Here is a 27,610-nt window from a genome sequence, read left to right on the forward strand (position 1 = left end):
CTCTAGGAATATTCATAGCCCTATGTGAAAAGTATGGAGGAAAAAACATGGGTTTTGGAATGAGGCAGGCTTGGACAGAGAGCCTTCATTTTCTAGCTATGTGACCCCAAGAAAGTTACTTAATATTTTCAAGTTCAGTTTCCTAGTATTACTAGCTCATAGGTTATTATGAGGATTAAAAGAGAAAAATGCATATTAACTGCCTAGTGCAGTTTAGAACCTAGAAGGCATTCAATTTAAAAAGACTAGAATGAATGATTATCAATACATGTACATACATAAGTGGAATGGAACAATAAATGTGAAAGCAGTTGTCAGTAAGACAGTGCCAAATAAGCATTAACATTGTTGTTACTATACTCTTTGTTTGGAAATTAAGTCCCTCAATTTGTTATACTCTTTGGAAATTAAGAGACTTAATTTCCAAACAGACACAGATTCAAAGATTAAAGGGACAAGACCTAGCATTTCTTCAGATTACCTTCCTTGTATTATTGAGTCCTGAAGTCTAAAGTGCTTATTTCAATAGATAAAATAATGTATAAGAATAGCCATAACAGCTTAAAAAACATTCTTGCCTACTTTATCTGATTTGATGTTTCACAATAATCTTACGAGTTAGATAGTATATTGTTACCCTCATTGTACAAATACATACATTGTGGTTCTTACAGGTAGAATGACTTGCCCACATTCCTGCAGCTGTTAATTAGCAGAAGCAGGACTAGAATCCAAGTCCTCTCACATGTTACTCAGTGTTCTTTTTGTAAACTCACAGTTAGAATATTTGCTAAATTGTGCTGAGTCTAAGTGAATCTTCTGATAGATGTTAATCTTCCTCACTGAATTTTGGAATATTGGATCTCTACAGGAGCATATTCTCATTTTGAGAAAGGATGCCTTTTTTGGGACCTGAAAGTTTTCATGCCAAGTTAGTGGTATCCATATAGAAGATAGAATTAAATCATTTCCAGCATGTGAATATGAATGCCCCTTGGCTGGATTTTTGGAAGTTGTGAGATGAGGGAGGAAAGCCAACAAGAAGATAAATTATAGAGTTGACTTTGAAATAGCCCTCCTAGAATTCACTCTGAAATTGTTTGGAAAGCATTTGTTTGCTGTCCTATCATGAGGGACAGAGATGACCGAGTCACAGGCCCTGCTTTTATGGAACTCTACTCAGCAGAGCGTATTTCTTAGATCATGAGCTAGAAATGGGCTGAAGTAATAGCACCTGTGTTTGAACATCACTCTCGTCCAGATGATATTGGATAGAAATGTCCTTTTTACCAGAAAAGCTCCAAAATAAAAGCTGTGAGACCAATAAGTGACTGACTTAAGATAAAAATTCCACGGATAGCTTGGGAATTTTTTCCAAACTCAAATGCATATGCACATGCATTGTACACACCAGACATCCAGTATGAGATTGATTCTACACTCATTTCTTCTGTCCTGCCTATGTGAGGTGTATACACACACACATACACACACACACACACACGCTATGAAATGCTTATACGAGCCCTCAAGCAAGTGGATCACACTAACATTTGTCACAGCAGATGAAACCTATCATCAAAAAATTGTCCTCTTTTTGTGTAAAATTGGAAAATCTTATTCAAAGTATTCATTTTACCCACAGTAAAATGCAAGATATCGTTGGATATAAGTCAGTTTAACATTGAAAATTTTCCCTCTGTGTTGCATGGAATACACTGGAAGTAAATATTTATTCTCACTTTTTTTTGAAGCTTTGTAGTTATGCGAAAAACAGTCCCACACATATTGCCTCATTGTCATGAAGAGAGGGAGCTGATCGCAGTGGCTGTTCAAGCTGGGGGTGGGGAATGGGTTGTCATTCTCTTGGTAAATAACTGAGGCACCCTGGTGAGAAGAATGCTTCATTAACCAGCCAGCAATTGGGGGACTGGAGAGTACGGTGAATTCCTTCCACCCCCTCTTTCCTGCAGTGGACATATGAACACACAGATACAGATATCACTAAAGTACACATGTGGCCTCACAGATTTTTTTTTTTTTTCTGCGGGCCAGAAACGACTGTGTTGTATTATCACAGCAACTATAATGGGTAGCCTGGACAAACATCTCTGCCTCCTCCCCACTCCTCAACCCCTTCCTCCCCATAATTTCCCCACAGAAGAGGCAACATTGTACACCAATTGTACATACAGGCAGAGCAAATACCTTCCCCCAATATGTATACAATTGGAGACTAGGAACCGTAGTCTGTGAGGAGGTGGGTATATAGAACCCAGGTAGGCTGGAGTGCTGGGGTTTTCTCCAAGGGCTAAAAGAACCCAGCACAGCTTGGTTGCCCTGGCTCTGTGTTCTATGTATATTATTGTATTGTTTAAAAAATAGCAAATGTGCACACCTTCCTTGTTCAGAGAATGCAGTTTTTTACAAGGGAGGGGATAGTACTGGTACTTTTTAGGAGTCTGACCTCACAAGCCTCTAATAATGCATCCTGTGTATGCAGATATCCTATCTAGTCTCAACTCCCCTGCCCTCTTTGGGGATCAGGATACAGTGATGAAAGCCATTCAGGAGGCGCGGAAGATGCGAGAGCAGATCCAGCGGGAGCAACAGCAGCAACAGCCACATGGTGTTGACGGGAAACTGTCCTCCATAAATAATATGGGGCTGAACAACTGCAGGAATGAAAAGGTAAAACTGCTTCCTTGTGTCACTGGATCTGCTAGACTTATTGGGTCACTCTCATCTGGTTCTTTCCAGGCTCCCAGGTATCAACCTGCAGCCATAGATTTGGGCCTCCAGCTTGAGGGCTGTCTTGTACTTTACTAAAATCTGTCATGTGGCATCTGTAAGCATATTGTTGATTGACAAATATGCCCTTTCCTACCCAGTGTAAGTTGCCTCCCAACCTACCTGCCTATTGGTGTTTTTCTGTCACATTCTGAAATAGATGTATCTTAAAATAAAGGAGATGTATGATGTTATTAGAATAAAAATTAAGTACCAGAATATTAAAAAAGGAAGACATATATGTGTTTACAATGAAGACTAATATGTTACCATGACTCACCATTAAATGTAATACTAAAACTTCCTGTCAACCAGGACAAAAAATGAAGCAAAACAAAGCAATTTTCAAATTGCATTCATTTGGTTTTTGATCCAGCAAATTATTTATTGTTTATTCTATGATGGACTCTGTTCTAGGCACTGGAGATACAGTAGTGAGCAAATCTGACAGATACCTGCTTTCCTAGAGCTTATATTCTAATAGGAGAACACAGACAATGAAGAAATAAACAATTAAATAGAAAATGTAATGGCAGGAAGTCAATAAATGCCATGAGAAAAAATAGAAGCAAGTTAAAGGAATAGGGTGTTATAGGGTTGGTATGTTAGATGAGGTGGTAAGGACTCTCTGAGGAAGTGACATTGACATCTGAATGAAGCAACAGTCCAGGCCATATGAAAGGCAGGAGCAGGGGCGTTCCAGGCACTGGGAATGATGAACGTGCAGGCCCTTGGAGGATCAGACCAGCACCAAGGAGGCCAGTGTGGCAGGAATGGCACAAGAGATGGCACAGCAGGGGATCATAAAGTAAAAGTGATAGGCTAGGCAGAGCTTATTATACCTGGTAGACCCTGGAAAGGCTTTTCATTTTATTCTAAGTGTGATGGGAATCCCTAGACTGATTTTATCCGGGACATTGACATGATCTGATTTACATATAAAAGGATCATTCTGCCTACTGTGGAAGATTGGACTATATAGGAGGTTAAGAATGGAAACAGGGAGACTGGCTGAGAGGCTATTAGTAGACTGGGTGAAAAATTCTGATTATCTGATAGAAGGGTACTAATCTGATCATGGGGTCTTTACCCTCATAACCTCATCTAAACCTAATTACCTCCCAAAAACCCACCTCCAGTGACCATCACATTGGAGATTGGGGATTCAAGATAATGGATTCTGAGGGGACCCAAAAATTGTCTCCATAGTACCCTATATTGTTGAATTTGTATTATCTGTTGAAGTTCAAACTTAGACACTATTAACTTCAAATTCTACAGATTAATTTTAAGTATTTCTCATTGACTTTTTAAATTCATTTGGGAGGGAAAAGTCTGAAGTTTAAAAGGATAAAACTTTATTTTGCTTTGGAACACATGGGAGAGGGATGAGAGATGAGGTTAAGATAGATACATAGATGATAGATAGATAGATAGATAGATAGATAGATAGATAGATAGATAGATAGATAGATTTGAACTTGACCTAAAACATATCACACTGAATATAACTGAGTCCCAGAAGGTAAGCTGCAAAATTGTTTCAGTGGAACCAGAGAACCCTGGTTTCCAAGTTGAAGGGAGCTGTTTTCTCAGTAGACAACCTTACTGGGGTTGAATTTGGGGCACGGGAAAAGTTCATTACTAGGGATGTTGTGTTCATGAGTTCTCCTTAACATGATCTCCCTCCTGCATAATGTCACTGTTTTGCACATATATTTTGTGATTCTTGTAGGCTTTGTTTAGTATCTAGAATCAGTATCTATGATTGCTTGCTAGATTGGTTCAAGTCAGAAGAATAAATGAAGGACAGCACTAATGGATTCCTGTGATGGTAGCTTTGGCTTTCTTATAATCAAAATATCAATCTTAATTTTATGGGGTTCCATGGGGCACTACTTTTTCTTCTGAGCATCAGATTTTCTTCTGAGCCAAAGAGGGTAAATATTAATATATAATGTGAAATTAAACTGGAAAATGAATTGTGACAAATTCGGTTTAACTCTTCAAAATTATTCATGTTGGAATCATTTGTTTCCTTAAATATAAGATCTATCCATTAGATTTATGAATTTGTTCTTTGTAGCTCATAATACAGTTTTAGGTAATTTTTTGTGGTGTTGCTGACATAAAACCTTATAATTTATTAAGCATACCCCTTCTCTCTCTCATTTGGACACTCTTTGCAGAGGAATGTGGCACAGATTTGGGTTTCCTGGGAAACAGGTCATGAGATGAAGATCAGCATGCAGGTTTATTAGGGAGTGCTTTTAGGATTGCTAAGGGAAGGGAGAAGACAAAAGCCTGTACAGCATAGTGAGACCCCATCTCTAAAAAATAAACAAGTTTTAACTTTTTTAAAAAACCCAGGACTGTGCAGAGGGAGAGGTTGTACTCTGGTGCAGTCTGAACTAGGGCCTCTAGCAACCTCATAGGAAGTTTCCAGGCTGCCATGGCTATTCAGAATTGTCCTAAGTTGGGGTGAGAGTGTGAGCTTTTGTGCACCTGCATCATCCAGTCACTGGATAAGTGATGCCATGGGAAGAGGACATGACCTTGAGTGAGGTGACTCTCTCCAGCTAAGGCAATGCTGAAGAGGGCCGACAGCTAAGGGCTAGCTACCAACAGCATTTCCAGCAGCTGAGGGAATAAATCTTCCAGTCCTGAAGGGGGATCTGGGCTGCACATCAGTGTCCACTATAGCTTGTTACATTTAGTAATATTAGACGTATACAAGACAGTCTTTGTATATATCATAAATGTGGGCCAACACTTACTAACAGGCATAGGGATGCTTATGTCCTTACAGTACTTATAGAATCACTTATGTGTCCATATGACTACACGTTTACTCATGATCGGTCTCACTGTATTGGGTAAATCCCTATTTTGGCACTTTAAAATGAAACATTGTTGACTTGATCGGCCAGAACGGCACCAATGGAGTCGTTGTCGACTGTGTCGATGTGTCACAGGGTATTTAGGATCTGTTAAATATATACATTTTAGGGACAATAGACTGTAACGGCATCTTAGGAGCTGTTCTGCTCCATCATTTCAACATAGCTTCTGTGCATGAATTGTCAGTGTCCTGCCAGCAGATGTCTAAGTTACCGCCCTGGGTTGTAGCTTTCCACACGAAGAACACCAGCCATCTTCACACCTGTCTAAGTACCAGTGCAATTAGATCATACTATAGCCTAACTGCTTACCAAATTTTGTTGTTTTGACATCTGTAAGATAGAGAGTATTTTAGTCATGACAATACATAGCAGAATTTTAATTAGGCTGCTTCTAAGTCTCCTCAGAGCTAAGCTAAGGGCATCTGGCAAGAAGACAGGCAAGGCAGGGTGGGCCTTTTTAATGAAGGGGTAGATGTTAAAGTATGTTCTGTAACTCTCTGACCTTCTTGATGTTTGAATGCTGACTCAGTGAAAGCATTGGTTGGAATGCTTTCCTGCATAGGTGTTATGTAAGCCAGTAGACTGATTACCTACTGATCACAACTGCCCATGAAAAGTCAGATTACACATCTGTACACATGTGTCCTGAGCTGCTATTCACTTCCTTATCTGGGAATCACTTGAGAAAAATACTTGGCCTCATCAGGTGTCCAAGTGAGCTACAGTGGACACTATTATCACACTTTACTTGCCTCTGAAGTATATGGGTAGAATTAAAACTGTAGAGTAAAAGAATTGGGGGGAGCATTACATTTGATCAAGTTCAATCACTTGAATATGGGAAAACTGAAACCTAGAGAAAGAAAAGGACTTACCCACAGTCATAGTGTATTTGTGGCAGGACAGAAATTAAATCCCAGCTTTACTAATTCCTAGTTAATTGTATTTCCACTTATAGAACAGTACCAGATTCATTTATTAATTTCCTATGATATCTTACATTTTACATTGGCAATCTCAAAGCTTTGATGAAATAAAGCAGGTAAATAAACAAAAACAGTGAAGCAGAAAAGCATTTAGCTCCCTGCTTTCTCTATACTTGTCACCTTCTGTCTGGGTAGGGCATTCTTTCCTGCTGTGGTGTCCGTTGCTGCTGGCGCTGGAAAGCTACCAGTCAGGAAACAAGATTGAATGGTGCTGGTGTAGACAAAGAAACAAAAGAGGTGGCTAGACCAGGAGCAGTCATAGAAAGACAGACTACATGTAGATTACAAAGAACATGGATTTTAGAGTTGATTAATCCTGGGTCTCAGTTCTCCCTGTGCTGTTTTCTAACTCTGTTACTTAAGTAAATTAACCTCTCTGAGTCTCAATGATCATTTCTATAAAATGGAGATAATTACCATTTTCTTGAAGGGATGTTTTGAAGAAAAGCATATGTACAGCATATAGCTTGCACAGAAGATGCTCAATTGATATCACATTCTTTCTCACTTTCAGATGGCAGGCAGCTTGTCAAATCTGTTGTTTAGTTTTTAAATTTTTCTTTCTTTGATACTCTCCACTGGTGAATGAGTCAACCTATTGGTCCTTGGATCCAAAATGTCTTAAAAGAGAAAAAAAGGCTAGTTAAATTCTAACAGGCAGCTTCTTACAAAGTCAGGATATGCATATTTCTTTTTCATTTTTGGAGTAACTTGTATAAACTAGCTACCTGCTAGGATCTGGCTAAAGCCAACATGATAATAATACTCAAATTTGATTATGTTAGTGTGCTAGGGAGCTTTTGTTCCTACTTATTTAATGTATTCTTTAATATATTTCCACAAAAGCAGAATTTTAATCTATAATTTTTTGGAAAAGCTTGACCTGATTCTTGATAGCTATTTACATTTCTTATGCCCAAATTATATTTTTCAGTGAATTAAATAGGAAAACAATATCTAATCACTGGGGCACATTGTAAACTTGTTCCCATTTATTTAAGAAGCCATTGTTCATTTTTTGAAAGTGTAGATTCTTGCATTTCACCCATATGTTTCAAAAATATCAGAATAGTACATCAATATTACACTGATGTAATACTGCCCCCTTTTATTTGAAAAGAAAACATACTGGACATCTTCTGCTTCGCATTATCAATTACCATAGCTCCTTGTTATTCATACAATTGATTCAGGTATTCATTGTTGCATGACAGGATAAATTTAGACAGAGGATCAATATAGCTGTACAGCAGTAAGTGAAAGGGGCTTGTGCGAAAATTATTTAGCAAAGTGTGTTGGGAATGAATGAGCTCCTATAGCTCACAGACTAGTAAGGTTTGGTTGTTTTCAAAGGCACACATAGTCCTAATTAATCAGGATTGTCATTTTTGTGAGCAGTTGACTAACATGCTTGTGTTGCTTTTCTATGTCAGCCTATTCTCAAGACAACAACTTGTACTATGAAGAACGTGGGGCACATTAGAGATTTTTGCAGTAAGGGAAGAAATTCTAATTGTAATTCTCCCCATTTGCAAAGCAGAGCAGTAGTCACTGTTTAAAAAACATTTGTGTACTACTCTTTCTTTATGTCACGACAGTGAATATTTTTATACTGCCTTCTGTGCTCCAAATATATTATTACATATATATTCCCTCTTGAACCTTTCCAAATTCAGGGATGTCGGTATTACTGTCCTTGTTTCACAGCTGAAGAAACTAAGACCAGCTCTGGATCACTTTACTCCAGCATTTCCTTTCCATCATCTCATTTGTTCCCTACATCTCTGTGAGATTGATAGCGCAATTTTACTTAAAATCTAAAACAAGACACACATCTGAGTTTCAAACATCAATTTAATGAAGTGAATGCTAAAATTATGAGCTAAAGAAGTCTATCTAGATATATGTGCTTCACACATATTTCTTTGAAATGAATAGCTATATTTATACTTGCGATAGTGTTTTTTTAAAGGAACATACACAGATCAAAAGTGCTATAAAATTAGAGAAAAGCAAGGTAAGTTTTATTAATGTTGGATTTTACATTTGAACTAATAACATTGGGCAACTATGAAGTTCTGTATGTAGGCTCCTGGCTGAATGTAATCATTAAGTTCTTTTTCTTTCTGTTGTCAGGACTACTTGATTGGTTGCCTAGCTACTAGCTTAAGGCCAAACTCATAAAAAACAACAACAAACTTGTTTGGCTCTTTTCTTCTCTGTACTTTAAACAGAAAAAAATGGTGAGAATTTATATATAAGTGTAGAAGTTCAAGATCCTTCCTAGGGATAGGTGTGGGTGTAGGAATAAATATAAAGCCTTGAGTTTTATTTATACATGTTTTAGTCAAAAGGCCACATCTAGTTAATGTATCTCTCAATGAAAGGGCTAAAATTCGATATATTCAGTTAATAATGTTGCATACATTCTGTGAAAGAGTTGTTGGTTTTGTTATGTATGTAGCAAACTTACTAATTATGAGGATTTTATAGACCTAACCTCCCATTATGGCAGGTAGTTTCTAATCCTTAATCCTTCTAGATCTAATCTCTTCTAGATGTAATCTCTTAATCCTTCCAGACCAGCTGTTCTCAACTTTTTTGGTCTCAGGGACCTTTTACACTCTTAAAAATTATCAAAGACCCTAAAGAGTTTTAATTTATGTGGGACTTATCAACCAATTATTTGTCGTATTAAATATTAAAATTAAAACATTAAAAATATTTATTTTAAGATAATAATAAATCAATTAGATAGTAATATAAATAACATTTTTTAGTATTAACTATATTTTCAAAGTAAAAACATAGAAGAATGGTTTTGCTTTACATTTTTGAATCTCTTTAATGTCTGATTTATTAGAAGACTGCTTGATTCTGGTATCTGCTTTTGCATCCAAATTGTATCATTGTCATGTAGTTTCTGGAAATCTCCATCATACATTCAAGAGAGAATAAGAATGAATAAGGCAAACAATGTCTTAGAGTTATTATGGAAATAGTTTTGATCTAGTGGACCCTCTAAAAGGGTCTTTGAGATTACCAAGGTGATACTTTGAATATATGCTATTCTAGATCATGTAATACATATACCTGCATTATGTGTTTTAATTGTATTCACCTTAACCTTAATAACAGTTTTCACTGATCAAACACAGTGAATGTTTAGAATTGACCAATGCTTTGTTCTATTTGAATTAAGGAGCAAAACAGTACAGTTGTATTATTTGTGTTTATACGTTGCCTTGATGTAAAAAGAATTTTGGGTGGTTTGCAGTGGTACGTGCAGTAAAATAACATAAAAACCAAATAGAGAGGAGATTGTGGGAAATAAAAATTAAGGATAGGAAAATAAGGTAAGTAGGGTGAAGCTGAGATAAGTGAAGTGCACAAAAATTGTTGTCATACATATTTACCTAATTGCTAAAGGAGGGCCACAGACTTGATTGTGAGCTTCCTAGTATCCAGGCAAAAAGGAAATGTGTTACAACAGCCACAGTATTTCTACAACATAAACAAAACAGCTTCTCAGAAGAAACATAGGTCTTCTCTGGATACTCACAAAAGCTTGAGACATACCTAAGACTGTACCTATAACATTCCTATTCAGTTTGAGAACTCAGTAATTTTGTAGGGCTATTTCTTAACAGACCTTTCGTTTATCTTTTAGATGCATTTTTACCTACAGTTATTTGCCTTAGTTTAAGTAATGTGACTGACATTGAATACTTGTTTGCAGCACTTTATTCCACAGACACACTTTTTTTCAATTTCATTCCATTTGTATTAAGTACTTACTATATACAAAGCATAGTATTAGACATGTGAAGTGGAAGGATAACCAGGGTTCAATACTGGCTTTATCACTGTTATGCTAATATCTCAGAGCCTAAGTTTCCTAATCTATAAAAATATCAGGATTTGAGAATTAAATGATTTAATATTCAACCTCCTAATAAAATATCTTATGTACAAATTGGGCACTTAATAAATTCTTACTCCCTTCCTCCCTCTTTCCCAATCTTCTTCTTTTCCTCTCTCTCCCACCTTTCCACCTTCCCTTCTTTTTTTCTTTCCTTCCTACTTTTCCCACCTATTTAATTAAGGTTGTTGATAAAAGTAGAGGCTTTGGAGTTAGATGGCCCTAATGTCTCCATCTGAGAAATGCTATTAATTTGCATAGTTTCTATGCACAAGGGTTTGTTATGATGATTCAATAAAGTACAATTATCCCTCAATACTCTTGGAGAATTGGTCCAGGACCCCACCTCCCCACCCTGCAGATCCCAAAATTCCTGGATGCTCAAGACTCATATAAAATGGCATAGTATTTGCATATAACCTAGGCACATCCTCCTATATTCCTTAAATTATCTCTAGATTACTTATAATACCTAACACAACATAAATGCTATTTATTTCTATTATTTGTATTGTTATTTTTAATTTTAAAAAATTTTTAATATTTTCCTTCCAAAATTGGTTGACCTCTCAGATGTGGAACTCATGGATATGAAAGGCCTGCTATAATCAACATAAGTGGCCTCATTCAGAACCTGACACAGAAGAGCAGGCTGAAAGAGATGGTTGTCATGGCTAGCTTAAGTTTTATCCTTTTAGATAATTGCAAGCCATTGTAGGTGTTTGTGGATCGGGCACATTTAATCTAAACTACATTTTAAGAAGAATATGATGGTGGCAGTTTAAATAAAGAATGGGCGAGACCTTTAGAGAGATGTGCAAAAGTGAAGAGAGCATGTGTTTTGGAGTCAGAGTGATTGGGGCTTCAGATTCTGCTTCCACAACTCACAGGTCTGTGACTTCCTTGAGCCTTGGTGTCCTTATCTGTGATTAATAACACTTAGTTCCCTTGGTTATTACAGGTTATATCAAAAAACTATGAAACCATAAGCCAGGTACTCAGGATTACACGTTTAAAAATCCATTTTCTTCTCTTGCAGGATTCCCAAGACCAGTTCTGTAGGTGGAACTCCATTTGAAATTTCTTTAAATTGGCCTTAGACTCTTTTGCACTCCTGCCTTTCCTTAGCTTAGAAGCTGCCCTGTTGTTGTAGAAACAGGGCTTTTCCAGTGGAAAGACAACCAGTATGCAGAGGAAGGATATATCACAAGTTTAGTGTCAGGTGACTTAATGCTATGTCCACATAAAGAAATTAATTTCTGAAGGATTCCCAACCTCCAAATTAAATCAGATCCATCTAGGTGGCCCTTAGAATCCACTTGTTGTACTAAACCTTTTTTAAATATCTGAGTTGCAGAAAAAAATCAAAGCACGTGTTGTCAGGAATTTTTTAGTTATTTTTAAAAGAGCACATTAAAGAAAATATATATAGTTATGATTATCATCAAAACAAATATTAAGTTTGAAGTCATTCGATTGTGGAAAATTTTAACTATAAAATTGAGACCATTTAAGTGACAAATTATATTTTTAAAAGTCTGCTAAAACTTGAACATTTAAAGTTGGGTTCAGTTTAAAATGCAACTTTAGAAAGGCTGAGTAGATTCTAAACTGTTTTTCTAAGTTTTCACAAAGCTTCTCAAGACAATACAAGCTGCCTCCTAAGTCTAACAAAGAATCTGTCTAAATTCTGATTTTTAGATTCCTCAGAGAAGCGTAAGTGATCACTTGAAAACACACTGTGTTGTTTTACTGTGTGCGTGCCTTTAGGAAACTGGGTCCACCTGGATTTTTCTGAGCTAAGAGGAGGGTGCTCTGCTTAAAAGCTATCTGAACTTTCTGCAGACTTTGGCATCCCATTTCATGGATGTTGGCTTTGGTATATCCTGAAGGTTTTCCTCAGAGATCTTTGCCCTTGGGAATTAGGGATCTAATGTGTGCTCTGTCCAAAAATCTCTTAATCAATTTCTATTCTTACAGAATCATAACTTCCCCACATTACCTCTAGTCCAGTGATGATGATAGATCTTTTCCCTTTAGAGATATGAAATATGAACTTCTTTGTTTTTGTAGTAGTATAGTAAAAATTCATATATTCAGCACTCTCTCAACAGAAAGACCATTAGTCAGCACTTCTTCATCACACTACAAGAAGAGTTGAATCAGGCCGGGTGCGGTGGCTCACACCTGTAATCCCAGCTCTTTTGGAGGCCAAGGAGGGTGGATCACCTGAGGTCAGGAGTTCGAGACAAGCCTGACCAACATGGAGAAACCCTGCCTCTACTAAAAATACAAAATGAGCCGGGCCTAGTGGCGCATGCCTGTAATTCCAGCTACTCGGGAGGCTGAGGCAGGAAAATTGCTTGAACCTAGGAGGCGGAGGTTGCGGTGAGCAGAGGTCGTGCCATTGCACTGTAGCCTGGGCAACAAGAGCGAAACACCATCTCAAAAAAAAAAAAAAAAAGAGTTGAATCAGAGCTAAAAGAGCCCTTAGAGATCATTTAGTACAGCCCCTCATTTGATAGATGAAGAAACAGAAAAGTGAAATGATTGCTTAAATCCAGCCACAGGGTGTTACTGAGACTGGGACCAGTCCCCTGTCTCTCTGGCACTCAGTCCTGTGTGCTTTCCAGATTCTGCTCTAATGTTCATGGTCCTAAGATGCTTATGGTGGTGACCCTAAGGCATCATATGGTCTCAAAGTGCTAAATTCAGTCTTAGTGCTGCTTATGTTGTTCTATACTATCATCCTTGCTAACAGTGATACCAAGTATGGAATATATTGTATCTGATAGCTTCACTAATCAGAGTGTAGGTTAAATAGAACATTACATTTCCTAGACATGCCTGGCACATAGTAGGCACTCAACATAATAATTGATTTAAGTAGATGCCAGTAAGACAATTTTCTGTAACTACATTTTGTATAAATATTAAGTTCCCTAAAGATCAATTTTTAAAAATAGATTTGATTAAGTGTTCTTAGTAATAGATGAGGTGGATAATACTTTAACTTTTTCTTTTCCTAAGAGGCTTTCTTTGCTTGTGGCAGTTTTAAGAACATAATAATAACAATCACTAAAATGTCAGTGTTTTAAATTGTTTGCAAAGCATTTTCACACATTTATTAATTAAAGTTAATTCTAGCAAACATCCTAAGAAGTGGAATTTTTATTATTCCTTTTCTACAGATGAGTATGAGGTTCAAAGAGCTCAAATCATTTGCCTACATTCACACAGTTAATATCAAACTTGAGAGACTTCAAAGTTTTTTGTTTTGAATCCCATATTCTGTCTGCAATAACAGATGGACTTTACCTTCTTCCCCCAAACCTATCCCTGCCCATGTGTCCTGATGTGCCTTGGAAAGAAGGTCACACATTATATATGGCTGTACATGAGTTTGTGTGTGCATGTGACTGCACTATGCCTATAACTCTGTGAGTGTCCATGTGAGCAAACTCTGTGAATGTTCATGTCTTTCTCATTGTGGGTATAAATCTATATGTGAGTCTGTCTCTGTGAGTCTGTTCCTTGTGTGTGTATGTGCATTTATTTTGCCTGTTTTTCCATAGGTCTGTTTATATCTATAGCAGTGGGTACCTGCTGTGTGTCTGTCTAACTGACTATGCATCTGTAGTGTGTCTGTGTATTTGTCAGTATCTCTTTGTGTCTGTGTGTCTATCTCAGTGTGCACCTGTCTGCATTCATATGTCTGTAGGCATGTCTGGGTCCATGTCTATGTCTGTCTCTGAATCTGTATGTCTGTCTCTGTCAGTTGACCTGGGTGTATATGTGAGACTGTCTGTATGACAGTGTATGTGTGTTGTCTGTATGAGTCTTCGTGTATGTGTTCTACTCCCTTCCCTTTGTGGTGTTGGGTATTACTATACTTGATTATTTTCATTTTCAGCTGGTTGGCCTAGGGCTGTGAATAGAAAGTATATGTGAAAACTTTGGATGTACTTTATATATTCTTTACATCGCTGATTCCCTCTCAGCATTGTCTTAAATCTGGTTGTCAAAAATGTGCCATTGGGAGCAGTCTGGCAGAAGTTTACTTTTAGCTAAGATCCAGTTTGCAATCTTTGACATTTGCAACTAAGATTAGAATTTCCCAAAGTGCTGTCTTCCCACTATGGATGGAAATGCTTGATTTTATTTTTAGTGCAACCCTGATTTGCCCTTTATATCTTTTTATAAATAATGTCAACAGCATTGGTTCTGAAATAACACAAAGGGTGTCTTGTAAAATGCATTGCGCAATGGCCTTAGTTCTCATATCTTCTAGGCTGCGGTAGTCCCCTGTAGTTCTCAACAAAGGAGATCATTTGAATTGTTATCTTCCCATACTGAGAGTCAACATAATTTTTTAAGAAGAGAAACCATAAATTTGGGGTCCTCTTGCCTATGTTGAGATTAAAATATCAACAATTAAATTAGTATCCATTTTCTTATCTGTAAAATGGGGGCAAGAAGACAAACCTCATCTCTAGTTCAAAGAAACATTTTAGTGAGCTCTTACATTTACAAAATCACATTGGTTTCTCAAGTCCTTTTTATTCTTCTAAGAACATGAGTTCTCTGCTTCTTTTTCTTTTCTTTTCTTTTTCTTTCTTTCTTTTTTTTTTTTTTTTTTTTTTGTTTTTTGGAGACAGAGTTTCGCTCTTGTTGCCCAGGCTGGAGTGCAATGGCACGATCTTGGCTCACCGCAACCTCCACCTCCTAGGTTCAAGCAATTCTCCTGTCTCAGCCTCCCCAGTAGCTGGAATTACAAGCACCTGCCACCACGCCCGGCTAATTTTTTGTATCTTTAGTAGAGACAGGGTTTCACCATGTTGGCCAGGCTGGTCTCAAACTCCTGACCTCAGGTAATGCACCTGCTTCAGCCTCCTAAATTGCTGGGATTACAGGTGTGAGCCACTGCGCCTGGCCGAGTTCTCTGATCTTAATAATACTCCTTCAAGGGAGGTTGGTAGCAAGTTTAGCCTTTTTTATTCCATACCACCAATTTGATTGCCATGAAATGATTTCTCCAGGTCTAGGCAAACATCAGGAATGAAATAAAGAACAGGAGCCTTTGAAATCAGTCATGTCTAAATCCAAATCTCAGCTTCTCAGCCTAATTAATGATCAACAACATGTGTATTACTAGGTATGCCACCTGGGGCCTGTTACTTACTTTTCTGAGACTATGTTTACTCACTTGGGAGGTGGAAATGATGAATATACTGTATAAGGTTGTGGAAAATATTAAATAAGATAATATATGTGAAGTAAGGTAGATGCAAATAAATATTCTTCTGGTTCCCTTATTGTTGTTTGCAACCACATGACATCACAGGGCATTAGGTAGGAAGTGCTCACCATTTGATGTATGGGTTAGGTGTTAGGTGCTAGGGATTCAGGTAAATATTGACTGCTCTCTTTCTGACCTACAGGAGGGTGTAGTCTGGTAGTCTGATTTGGGAGATGAGACAGATCCATAAAAGGGAACCGGACAATAGAGGGTCTATGTGCCAAATGAGTGAATGAAAAGTGTTGTAAGGCTAATTAAGCTAATGAAGATAAAAGGAGGCCGTCCTGATCAATCCCTTGGTGGAAAAAAAGTTCTGTAGAAGAGGAGAGACTTGAAATGCCCTCAAAGGAAGGACAGGCAGGCTGGAGTACGGAGGGAGGAGTGTCTAGGCAGGGTCCTGGCATGAGTATGGATGGGGCATGTGTCTCTGCATATGGGGAATAATGTTTGGAGGACAGCTCAATCAGGAGAGAAGTGGACTCTGAGTTAGAGAGGGGCAGGATTCAGATGATGGAAGCCTTGAATGCCTGGCTAAGAAAGTTAACCCAGAGGCTATATGTATGATTGTATGTGTGTGAGAAAGAGAGAGAGAAAATAAAGAATAATGATGGTAGTGGTGGCTGAGGTAAATGGAGTGTATTTCTCCACATAGATAAACTTGGAGACAGTCAACCTGTTACACAATTATAGAAGCAACTAATAAGTTGCTCCCACTCTTCTCTGTGGGAGAAACCTCAGGTTGATACAGGATTGTAAATCTACATGAAAATTTGAAATAATTAACATAATTTATAGGCATTTGTGACTGATGAATTTTTTATACAAAAATCACATTTGATGTTCACAGAAATCCTGTGAGGTAAAGATTATTGATATCTTTTCTTAGCCCCCATTATAGACTAACAAATCGAACAAAACCCTGAAAATTCATGCAGGTAACTCTAGGTTCAAATACCAGCTCTTCTCTATATAAATTATATACTTTTTACTGCACCACACTGTTACCATTATTGGTAACTTGAAGGAAGAGACCATGTCTTACACTTTGCTCTTCCCCTAACACTGAGCCTAAAACGCTCATTGATTGTGTGCTTGTGACTAGAGCCCAGACTTTGGAAGAAGTAGTTACTCTTATGGAGATGAAAATTTATTTTCATCTCTCTGCCCTTTTGAATGTGTCTGGCATTCCTCAGATAGAGGAAATTCATATTTTAGGAGGATTGCCTCTTACAAGGCCCTAGAATACTGAAGTCTGTTTCACTGTCTCAATTTGCTTGTCTCACTGCCACTTCCTCATCTGTCTTCTATTCTGGAGATTGTGGATGCATCACCCTCAGTCCACACTTCTTTGTTTCTGCCTCCTGGTATGTGTGAGAATAGATTTCTCTCCTTTCCTTTCTCCCTCCCTAACCTCCTTCCTACCCTCTCTTTCCATTCCTGCTCCCCCATTGCCCTTCCCTGTTCCCCTTCTTCCTCTTATTTGTCCACCCTCCCTCTCTCCTTCCTTCACTTCTCACTGCAATCTTACAGCCTACTGCAGTTAGGGTGCAGTCTCTGACCATTGATGATTTTTCTGCAAGTTCTTATAGTTACAGGAGGCAGCTGGCTGCCTCTGCATTCTTCTATGGCAGGGCTCTAGTGTGTAATACCTGCATATCTACCTACCCTACTCCTGTGTCTTTGGTAGCAGCACAGTTAACAGGAGCTCTTGGGTGTGCATCTCCAATGATAAGTCCTCTAAAGCCGCATAAGAATTAACCATATATGAAACAGTAGCACAGTCTAAGGGGGCTGAGAGACAACCAGTACATATTTATTCAGAATCGAATGCTGATTTCATTTATTTAAATGGCTATGCAGTGAAGTATTGGATTTGAATAGCTTCAGAAAGTTAAATTTATAAAATAAATACCAACTTGCAAAGCTTTGGAAGCCAACATGGATGCTGAGCTTCCTGATTTCATGTACCTAAAACTGAGTAAAGTTTGACAAATTAAGCTATGTGAATCAGTAGAAAGAATTTAGTCTCGATGTTAAAGGTGAAGATCTGTCTTCTAGGCCTACATCTGAGTATCTGTGTCGTCTTGGGGAAGTCTCTAAATCTTACCGAGTCTCAGTATGTTCTGTAAAATTAGGATGATTGTGCCTCACGAATGAGATAATGTGCGGGAAAAGACTTTACAATTTATAAGATGCTAATGGCCACAAAGTCTGAGCATTGACCATATTTATTGTGTGAGAAGGAGGGGAACTGAGTCTGATTTCTGCCCAGAAGGGAAGCTTTATACTGTGTGCCTCCTGCCTCCTGTTTCATTGGAATGAGGTAGACTCAAAGCTGCCTTAGGCTGATAGCACAAATAAGTAGCATGTCATCACTTTTTTTTCCATAAATAAAAGACTTTTTGTTTATCATCTTTGTGGGTGGTGGTGGGAAGGAGAGGATGTAGAAAGGAAGTGAAGTCTATTTCAAGCAAATCAGGTCGGTTGTACTGAATATCTCTGGCTCAAAGAATTAGCTGAGGACTGAGGATTAGCTAAATGTAGTTGGATTTACTGATCAGCACAATACAATGAGATCAAAACACCGTGAGTTAGTGAATTTTGTGTGGTTTTGTACAAACTGGTTTTCCAGAATCATTTCCTCAAGTTTATATAATTTTAAAAGGTAACTTAATGAGATAGAAATTTTCTATAGTTGATATTTGAGGCAGTATTAAATATTGCTTTACCTTCAAGTAGAAACCATACTAAAGAGAAGTAAAGTTTGCAATCAAATCAGCTTACACAGAAGGCAAACTATGTAACTGTTTAGAACAATAGACCATGAATTTTTAGAATTTTGTATTATTTTTAGTTGAAAAACTAAAATTGTCAATGAATTTTAAAATAATTGAAAATACAAGTGTCAGTGCTTCAAACATATTCATCTTCAAGGGAAGACTAATATTTCAAACCTAAGAGTTTCTAAATAGATCATATTTACACTAAGACTTTATTTGGTTTAAGCAATCTAATAATCCACCCCTTCATGTCACATTGCCAATTAGAGAACACAGTGTACAACCCGAAACCTTACATAAATGACATTTTAATATTCAGATCCTGAAGCAGTCGAGAAGTTTGGCTCTCTAGAAGCAATTTTTTTGCTACTCCTTTGGTCATCACCTCAGTTATACAAAATTAAAATTTTGATCATAATGCAAATTCAAATATGAGTTTTATTTAATCAGTGAAAAGCAGATTTACTCCTTTCCTAGGTTATACACTTCTTTGTGTCAAATATATGCAGTAGAGTTAAATAAGAGCTATATTATAAAAACTTTTGTAGCTTGTATAATTGTTATACTCATGATTTTCTCTTAAGTCGTTAATTGGTCTGAAAATGCCATTAAAAATTTTACAGAGATTTAAAAACTGCTAATTATAACATTCACTTGGGAAGTTATTTGTTCTACGAACAACTGCCTTTTTCCTTGAGACTGTTCAAATCCATTTTAGTTAATCCTCGTTAGACAATCTGTTTTTTTTTTTTTTTTTTTTTTTTTTTTTGAGACAGAGTCTTGCTCTGTAGCGCAGGCTAGAGTGCAGTGGTTTGATCTCTGCTCATTGCAACCTCCGCCTTCCAGGTTCAAGTGATTCTCCTGCCTCAGCCTCCCAAGTGCCTCGGATTACAGGAGCCCGCCACCATGTCCGGCTAATTTTTGTATTTTTAGTAGAGACGGGGTTTCACCATCTTGGCCAGGCTGGTCTTGAACGCCTGACCTTGTGATTCACCCACCTTGGCCTCCCAAAGTGCTGGGATTACAGGCATGAACCACCACGCCAGGCCCTCATTAGACAATGTTTAGGACTGAAGGAACTGTCTCTCTGTCTCACATCCTGCTCAGGCTAATTTTCCAAGTTTCTCCTTATCTGGGCAAGAGTGCTGTTATTCAAGCTGTAGGAATAAACATGTGCTTGTTTATTGAGCCCATGTCTTAGAGCCCTTGGAGATGTTTTTATTTCACTTAGAGATTTTAACCTGTGATCTAAGCATCATTTCTAATTCAGCAGGAAGGATTGTTTGCATTGAAGCACTTGGTTTTAGACCAGGAATTCAGAGTCCACATTTTAAAATATCTTACATTTTAGTTTTTGAGAAATAAAGTTGGTGCAGTCTCTACCCTTGCTGGTATGACCTACAATGTGCTGCGTTTCAGTTTCTAATTTCTGAATGTGAAGATGACGAGCCTTGTTTTTTCCTAATATAATGACAACAAACAAAAAGCTCTACCCAAAATATACTTTACGTTGTAAATATTTCAAGTTTGTGCCAGTTAAGGACAGTTGTGAAGGACAGGTGATTTTTATTCTATTTACTTATTTATTTTCACCATTGTGGAAACAGTGGAAGGGAATAAAAGCACTCGCACCCATCTGCTCTGTTAGCTGGCTCTCAGATGACAAACAGCCGATATGTGGAGAGCATATACCTCATTTACATCACATGCATAATGTACTCTATCTGGGATATTAGCTTCTCGGTCTTGCAGTGTTGCCTAACACACACAGTGATCAGCACATTTTTTGAGACTGCAATAATCAGAGGAATGTAACAGTGATGTGGGAACAAGAGGAAATAACATGGAATAATGATGTACCCATCATTGTTCTGTTGTCATCCCTCCTAGCCAGTTCGGTTTCCCTTAGAGCCTAACAAAAGCTTCATGAATTCAATGGAATAAAACATGGAACTGGGTGCAAAATTAATACATCTATTCCTGAGCTCCATATTCATAGAAAAAAGGAAAATATTGACTACATAGGGAACAGACTTGCCCTGAAAGCTTTGTGGATCTATGCATATGCTTATGGAATCTTCAAACAAGTTGTGCAGCCTTTTACAAATGTGTCTAGCCTCATTTAATCTCAAGTAAGCCTTTGGATACCACAAAGGAAAAAAGAAGAAAAAAAGCCAGATGTAGGAAATAAACTAAATCTTCAAAAATATGCAAAATATAAGTTCCCAACAAAATATTATCTGCTACATTAATTAGCAGGCTGTGTACAGAATTTATTCTTAGCGTGCTAACCTCTTCATAGTTTGCACACATTGACTCAAATAATGTCAGAGCAGTTTTCACTCATATTTTTCAAGATTTTATCAAGAGTTCAGTCCTGCAAGTATTTTACAAAGTAGTTGCATGTTCCTGTTCTATAACTGCTTGCAGTATTCCCAAATAAGTCTTACACATGAGTTCAATAAATAATTGGAAGCCCAGATGTTTGAAACGGATATAGCAGATACACTGTAGCTGTATTTAAAATACAGCTCCTTTCCCTTTGTCCTCCCATCAACCTCACAGCCTTGCACTCTGCCATTTTCAGTTCTCTTCTAATTAAACCTAGATGCGCGGTGAGCATGTACGTGTTCCCACACGTGCCCCTCTCTCATATGTAGCACGTGGAGGCATCCTGTATTATTGTTGCTGACTTGAGACATTCCAGCAAGGAATTCTGCTTCTTCAAACTGAACCGTAGCATTCTTTGTCCCTTAAGCTCACCTCCTGATAAGGAAATTGCTTATATTGAGACATGACTTACTGCTTCACATAGCAAAGAACTAAAAATTGGGTTTAAATTCCTATCTTGAACTGAGCCTGACTCATTTCTGTGTCCCTCTATAGTACGACTAAAGCCGGCTCTTGTTCCGTGTTTGATAAATAAAGTAAAAAATATTAGGTATCAGTAAAAACTAAGAACATTCTTGAATTTGGTTTTAAAATATAGCTGCCTGATTTTCAGGAGTTGAAAGAAATGTGAAGGAAATTTCATTTTATTTACTATACCTTTAGCTTATTAAATTTAACATTTTTGTTAATATATACTTCTCCCTCTCTATGCAGTTTTTTACCTTATAACTAAAAATGATGATTTCTAACTTATATATCTTAGTTTTCCCCTCTTTGAATAATTATACTAATTCCTGCAAATGATGTGACATTATCAGAGAAAAGTTGTTTTATTTTTATTGTATTTTTTAAGAGATAGAAGAGTATTATTACATTTGGGAATTCTTAATTTGTATCTTATTTAGTCTGGTGTGCAATGTGACACCAGTTAATTGTATGTTATTTTGTGGTAACTACATGTTAACTCTGTTGGAAGTAATGGTAATTATGCTGTAATTGATATCAGTTCTCCCACATCTTTGGAAAACCATACAATTAACACATATCCCCACAGTTGGACACTATCTTTTGTCTTTTGTAATGGTGCCATATTGGAGTACTGTTTTGAAAAGCGTTTCTAAATATTTTCTTCTTCTTTTAAACTCATTTTAAAAATTTCAATTTCAGAATTTTTTTTTAGTTTGAATGAAATGAAAACAGTTTCTAAATTTTAATTTTACTTAATCTTAAGAAAAGCTTCTTCCACAATCAGACATAGTCCTGGGTTATTTTTGTTTTTTATTTGAATATTCATTTGTGACATCATTTGACCTTATTTAGTGCTTCTTTTTTCCTAGAAGGAGGATAACAGTAGAATATACGAAACCTTGACATTAAGGAGTTAATCAGTTTTTTTCTGAAGAAAGGCCCTCTTCTTAGCAGCAGTCTTTGCATTTATGTTACTTTACTTGCAGACAAAAAGAGATGTATTCTGGGCTAGTGCCACCATAATGAGTCTCAAACTAGGGACACAGATGAATCTTTAAGCCACATTCAGATGAAAATGTGTTCCCTCTGATTTTCCCTGCATCCTTTCTTTGCCTTCCCTTGCCTTTGTGTCCCTTCCTTTCTATTGCTTTTGACTATGGTGGCCACGGAATTTCAGAAGTAGCCAACAGATGCTTTTTGGCTAAGTGTGACCATGCTTTGGTAGGCTTGTTTGAAAAAAATGCATTGTTTTTTAGTGCTTTTCTTGAGATGAATAATTCCTCAGAATTTTTTTAGGCATGATTTTATCAATGTGTGCTGCAGTATAGATCTTAGAGAGAAAGTCAAATATCATAGAATCGTAAGATTTCAGAGCTGGAAGAAACCATGGAGATAAGTTAACTCCCTCATTTTGCAGATGAATTATACAGGGACTAGCATAGTTTGTAGAGTAAGAGTAGCTCAGTGGAAGGAGCAGGAGACTGAGAGTCTGGAGCTGAGAGGCATGTTCTGGATCTGTCACCAGCCAGCTTCAGGACTGTGGTAAGTGTCCAGACCTCCTTGGTCACGTTGCTCTTTGAATGAAGAGGCCTTTACATTTCCTTCTGGCGCTAAAGCCTTCTCATGCTCCCTATTTTTCTTTTTAAGATATATGTTATTTTTGCAGCATACATTTTTTTTAAATTATAGGAAAAGCTCTTAGGAGATACAATATGCTTATATATATCATAAATTAAAACAAATACATTTAGCAATACCTCACATTTTTCCACTTTTTATATTTATGTTTCTGAGGGAAAAAATCTTCAAATTTATCAGTTTTCCAGCTAAAACTGAAATGGAAGCTATATTTCTAAAGAAAATATTTATTCTTGGTTCATATAGCTTTGATGTTTTCAACTTGAATAAACTGCACCTGTGTTTCCACAAATAATACTAAAAAGTACACATTATAAATTAAACAGGTACCTCAAATGAAGTACTTAGATTTTGAACTAATAGAATTCCCAAGATACCTTTTTGGACAAAGACATTTGCTTAGCTGGTCATTAATTTTATTGTGACACTCTTTGTTCATATGGTACATGTTAGAATAACAGTATCTTATTGGTGGTTTAGGTGGAGATAGAATTCTCCACTTTTTAAATCATGTGTTCAGTTTTAATAGGAGTTTGTGTAATTTTACAGTGGGACTTTTTGTGAACTTTTTACTGAAACAAATGGTTAATCAGAGAATATTCAGGAACAAATCTGCATCATGCCTCTGTACACGAATAAAAAGTTGAAACCACATATAAGTAGGAGTTAGGCTGCCACACAACTGGATTTGCTTAAATCTGAACGCTTTATAACTCTACTTGGGAGTTGCAAACTTATAAATAACCTTGCAATTGGTTAAAACCATATTAAAACCATATGAATGAGACAGAAAGCATTTGGTTAAAGGGGTTCAGTAAGCACTATAATCCTGATGAAACTAATTTAATTCAGTGGCTCCCAAGCCTAAAAGGGTCTCACATCTTCAGAGTTAATGCTACTGTATCATTTATCATCGATGGTCAGTGACAAGAGTCTAAATGTGTGTTACAGGAGATGTCTAGGATGCTGTCCTTGCCAGGGGTGTGGAGACAGAACTCGCTTAGTTTGGAGTACTCTTCAAATCCTGAGGGAAGCTTGTCATACATCATTGGAGAATGTTTTTGAAAGGTCCATAAAACATCTCCACAAGAAGCTCTGCAGACATTAGTTCATTTCAGCTGGCATGTGCTGCATGCTTCTCTGCTTGCAGCGCACAGTTCTCGCTAGGCATAGAGCAGGTCGTGAGACACTTTCCCTCCCTCGAGATGCTTATGGTCCAGTGGCATATATCAGCATTCCTAGAGTTTATCTCAACAGCTTATAGCATTGAGATTCTGTTTCTTCCCTCAAGTATAAATCTTCCTGTTTTTGAAAACCTTTGTTAAGTGCTTCCTTCCCTTTAAAGGATAACTTTTTCTTTTGAAGAATCATAGATAAATATATAGATGGATGGACAAGGCTGTCAACAGATAGAACTGCTACTAGATCCTAAAGAAAAAAGTTTCCAGATAATTGTTTGTGAGGCTAATAGGACCTTATCTCTAAAATATGCTGCTTTATTATTTGATAATTTTGGAAAGCAACTAGCACCTTTCATGGCATAAGAGGTAGAAGCTGCCATTGTATTAGTTGGCCAGGGTTGCCATAATAAATTACCAGAGACTGCGGACTTAAACAACAGAAATTCATTTTCTCACAGTACTGGCTGGAACTCCAAGATCAAGGTGTTAGCAGGTTCGTTTCTTCTGAGGCCTCTCTCTTTGGCTTGTAGATAGAGGCTGTCTTGATGTGTCCTCACATGCTCTTTCCTCCATGTGCACACATCCCTGGTGTCCTTTTTTGTGTCCAGATGTACCCTTCATATAAGTACACCAGTCAAATTGGATTAGGACCCACCCTAAAAGCCTCATTTTAACTTAACCACTGCTTTAAAGGCCCCATCTCCAAATACAGTCACATTCTGAGGTATTAGGGGTACCTATGAATTATGGGGAAACACAATTCAGCCCATAACAACCATCTTTACTCAGCTTGGATATTTCCAAATCTTGTGAAGTTATTTCATTGGGATTACAGTGCCTAAGGATCTCCCTTGACCAATGTCTTTGTTTGCATGGCTTTACCAGGATTATCTTCCTTAGGAATGTTCTTGTTTCTCAGGAGGAATTAAACTGAAATTAATATAATTCTGTTGTAACAGTTTATTCTGTTACCCTTTCATAAGAGATTGGCCTTTTTAATTAATTCAAAGAATGAATTGCTAATAGTGAATTGCTAAGCAATGTAAGAGATGTGTAAGGATATTTTTTGTGGAGATGTTTCAGAATGGTTAGGGAAAATTCTTCGTGGAAAGCCCTTTCTAGTGATAATAATAAGGCAGATTTTCTGTATCACAACTCTGGGCCAACCCTGACCAGGAGATCACTCTATTGTTTAATTGACTTACACACCTTCCTTTGTATTTATCTGTCTTTTAATTATTTATATTTCACTGCTTTAAATAGGATCTGAAAATAATTGCATTTCATTTAAAAGTAAAATTAAAATGAAAGAAGAAAGCGAAGCAATTTTACCAAGATTACCAATATTTAACAACCAGAGAGCCTAGTATGTGCAACATCATGAGAGGCACTTATGTTATAGAGATAATAAGACATGGATACTGTACCTTGAGGAGCAACTTGAGGAGACCTGGAAACAGACATAGAAACCAATAATTGTAATATATTTTTCTATAAATGTGGTGATGAAACACCACATTTGGTGTTAGAGGAAAGGGGTTAGGGGTGTTAGAGGAAAGGGGATGATAGATTCTTCCCAGGGCTGGTGGAAGGAAGTCAACAAAGGATTTTGTCCAGAGCAGATGTTTTAATTAGGCTGAGAAAGGACTAATTATGATGTCATCTGGAAGGGAAAACATCATAATTAGAAAGAAAAAGTGGCATTCGGAAATACATAGGATTTTGGAATATCATAGCTAGTTCAGGGAGCTCCAAGAAATTCCATTTTATTGTAACAGGGAGTATAAACTAGAGTGAATAGGACATGAAGCTGATGAGGGAGCAGGAGCCAGATCATAAAAAGGCATACATAATTTACAGAGAAGTTTGGTTCTTATCATACAGGTGAAGGAAGACTTGAGTGCTTAAAAGTAGTGAATAATCATCCAGCTCCTACATGGTTACTAAGGTTGAGATTTAAATTTACTTCTGAGTTACTTAGCAGCCAAGATAAAATGGAAAGCGTTGACTGGGCGCAGTGGCTCACGCCTGTAATCCCAGCACTTTGGGAGGCTGAGGCAGGCAGATCACCTGAGGTCAGGAGTTCAAAACTAGCCTGGCCAACATGGTGAAACCCCGTCTCTGCTAAAAATACAAACAAATTAGCCGGGTGTAGTGGTGTGCACCTGTAATCCCAGCTACTTGGGAGGCTGAGGTAGGAGAATCGCTTGAATCTGGGAGGCAGAGGTTGCGGTGAGCCAAGATCATGCCACTGCACTCCAGCCTGGGCAATAGAGTGAGACTCTGTCAAAAGAAAGAGAGAGGCTGGGCGCGGTGGCTCACGGCTGTAATCCCAGCACTTTGGGAGGCCGAGGTGGGTGGATCACGAGGTCAGGAGATCGAGACCATCCTGGCTAACACGGTGAAACCCCGTCTCTACTAAAAATACAAAAAAAATTAGCCGGGCGTGGTGGTGGGTGCCTGTAGTCCCAGCTACTTGGAAGGCTGAGGGAGGAGAATGGCGTGAACCTGGGAGGCGGAGCTTGCAGTGAGCCGAGATAGCGCCATTGCACTCCAGCCTGGGTGACAGAGCAAGACTCTGCCCCCCCCCCAAAAAAAAGAAAGAGAGAGAGAGAGAGAAAGGAAGGGAGGGAGGGAGGATGGAAGGAAGGAAGGAAGGAAGGAAGGAAGGAAGGAAGGAAGGAAGGAAGGAAGGAAGGAAAAGCAAAGCATCTTTGGTTATGTATTGTTCTACTGTTGGATAAGGACAATGTCATCATTGTTGTTTAGCTTTTAGATACTTAGCCAACATTAAATAATATCTTTAACAGAAGTGGATATGTTATGAGTTGCTGTATTTTGCAAAGCACTCACATGTATAATCTCTCATTTAATCATTAAGCCCTTGCAGCATGAGCATTGTCTATTCCATTTTACAAATGTGAGAACAGGCTCAGAGAGATCACATGGTAATCTAGAGTTATTATTCAAAATTCACCTCAGTACAAATACGTATCTAAATTTTGATTAAATGACTTAACCCACATAAAAATTCTTTTTGAACCTCACCTTCTTCTGGTTGATAACAATAGTAGTATTTTCTTTGTAGTATTGGTATGAGATTAAAGGAAGTACTCATTGGAAAGGGCTTTGCACATTGTAGATGATCAGTGGGTGGCATTCTTCCCTGCTTCTACACCAATAGATATATTTATGCTGTGATGGCAAACACAGTTGGAAAACAGCAGTTAGTCCTTAACTAATTCTTAAGTG

General features: G+C 37.6%; 1 protein-coding gene and 1 long non-coding RNA gene across 36 annotated transcripts in view; one reads left to right on the forward strand and one right to left on the reverse strand.

The window, feature by feature from the left end:
• The window catches only part of SOX6 (SRY-box transcription factor 6), a 792,566-nt gene that overhangs the window by 709,959 nt on the left and 54,997 nt on the right, over nt 1-27,610 (forward strand). For all 34 annotated transcript variants that reach the window (XM_055282275.2, XM_055282287.2, XM_055282273.2 and 31 more), the window contains one exon: nt 2,504-2,691. In XM_055282275.2, coding sequence (XP_055138250.1) covers nt 2,504-2,691 — 188 coding nt within the window. The remainder of the gene's footprint in view (nt 1-2,503; nt 2,692-27,610) is intronic.
• LOC129484376 (uncharacterized) lies at nt 1,651-26,032 on the reverse strand. 2 transcript variants are annotated; one of them, XR_008658425.2, is made up of 5 exons: nt 25,786-26,032; nt 24,815-24,973; nt 10,096-10,136; nt 7,097-7,299; nt 1,651-1,967 (listed from the first exon to the last, which is right to left on the reverse strand). It is a non-coding gene; the product is annotated as an uncharacterized lncRNA (long non-coding RNA). The 2 variants fall into 2 exon arrangements; XR_008658427.2 differs by lacking the exon at nt 10,096-10,136.

The sequence above is a fragment of the Symphalangus syndactylus genome, chromosome 6 (assembly GCF_028878055.3).
Source record: "Symphalangus syndactylus isolate Jambi chromosome 6, NHGRI_mSymSyn1-v2.1_pri, whole genome shotgun sequence".
In the NCBI taxonomy this organism is placed as follows: domain Eukaryota; kingdom Metazoa; phylum Chordata; class Mammalia; order Primates; family Hylobatidae; genus Symphalangus; species Symphalangus syndactylus.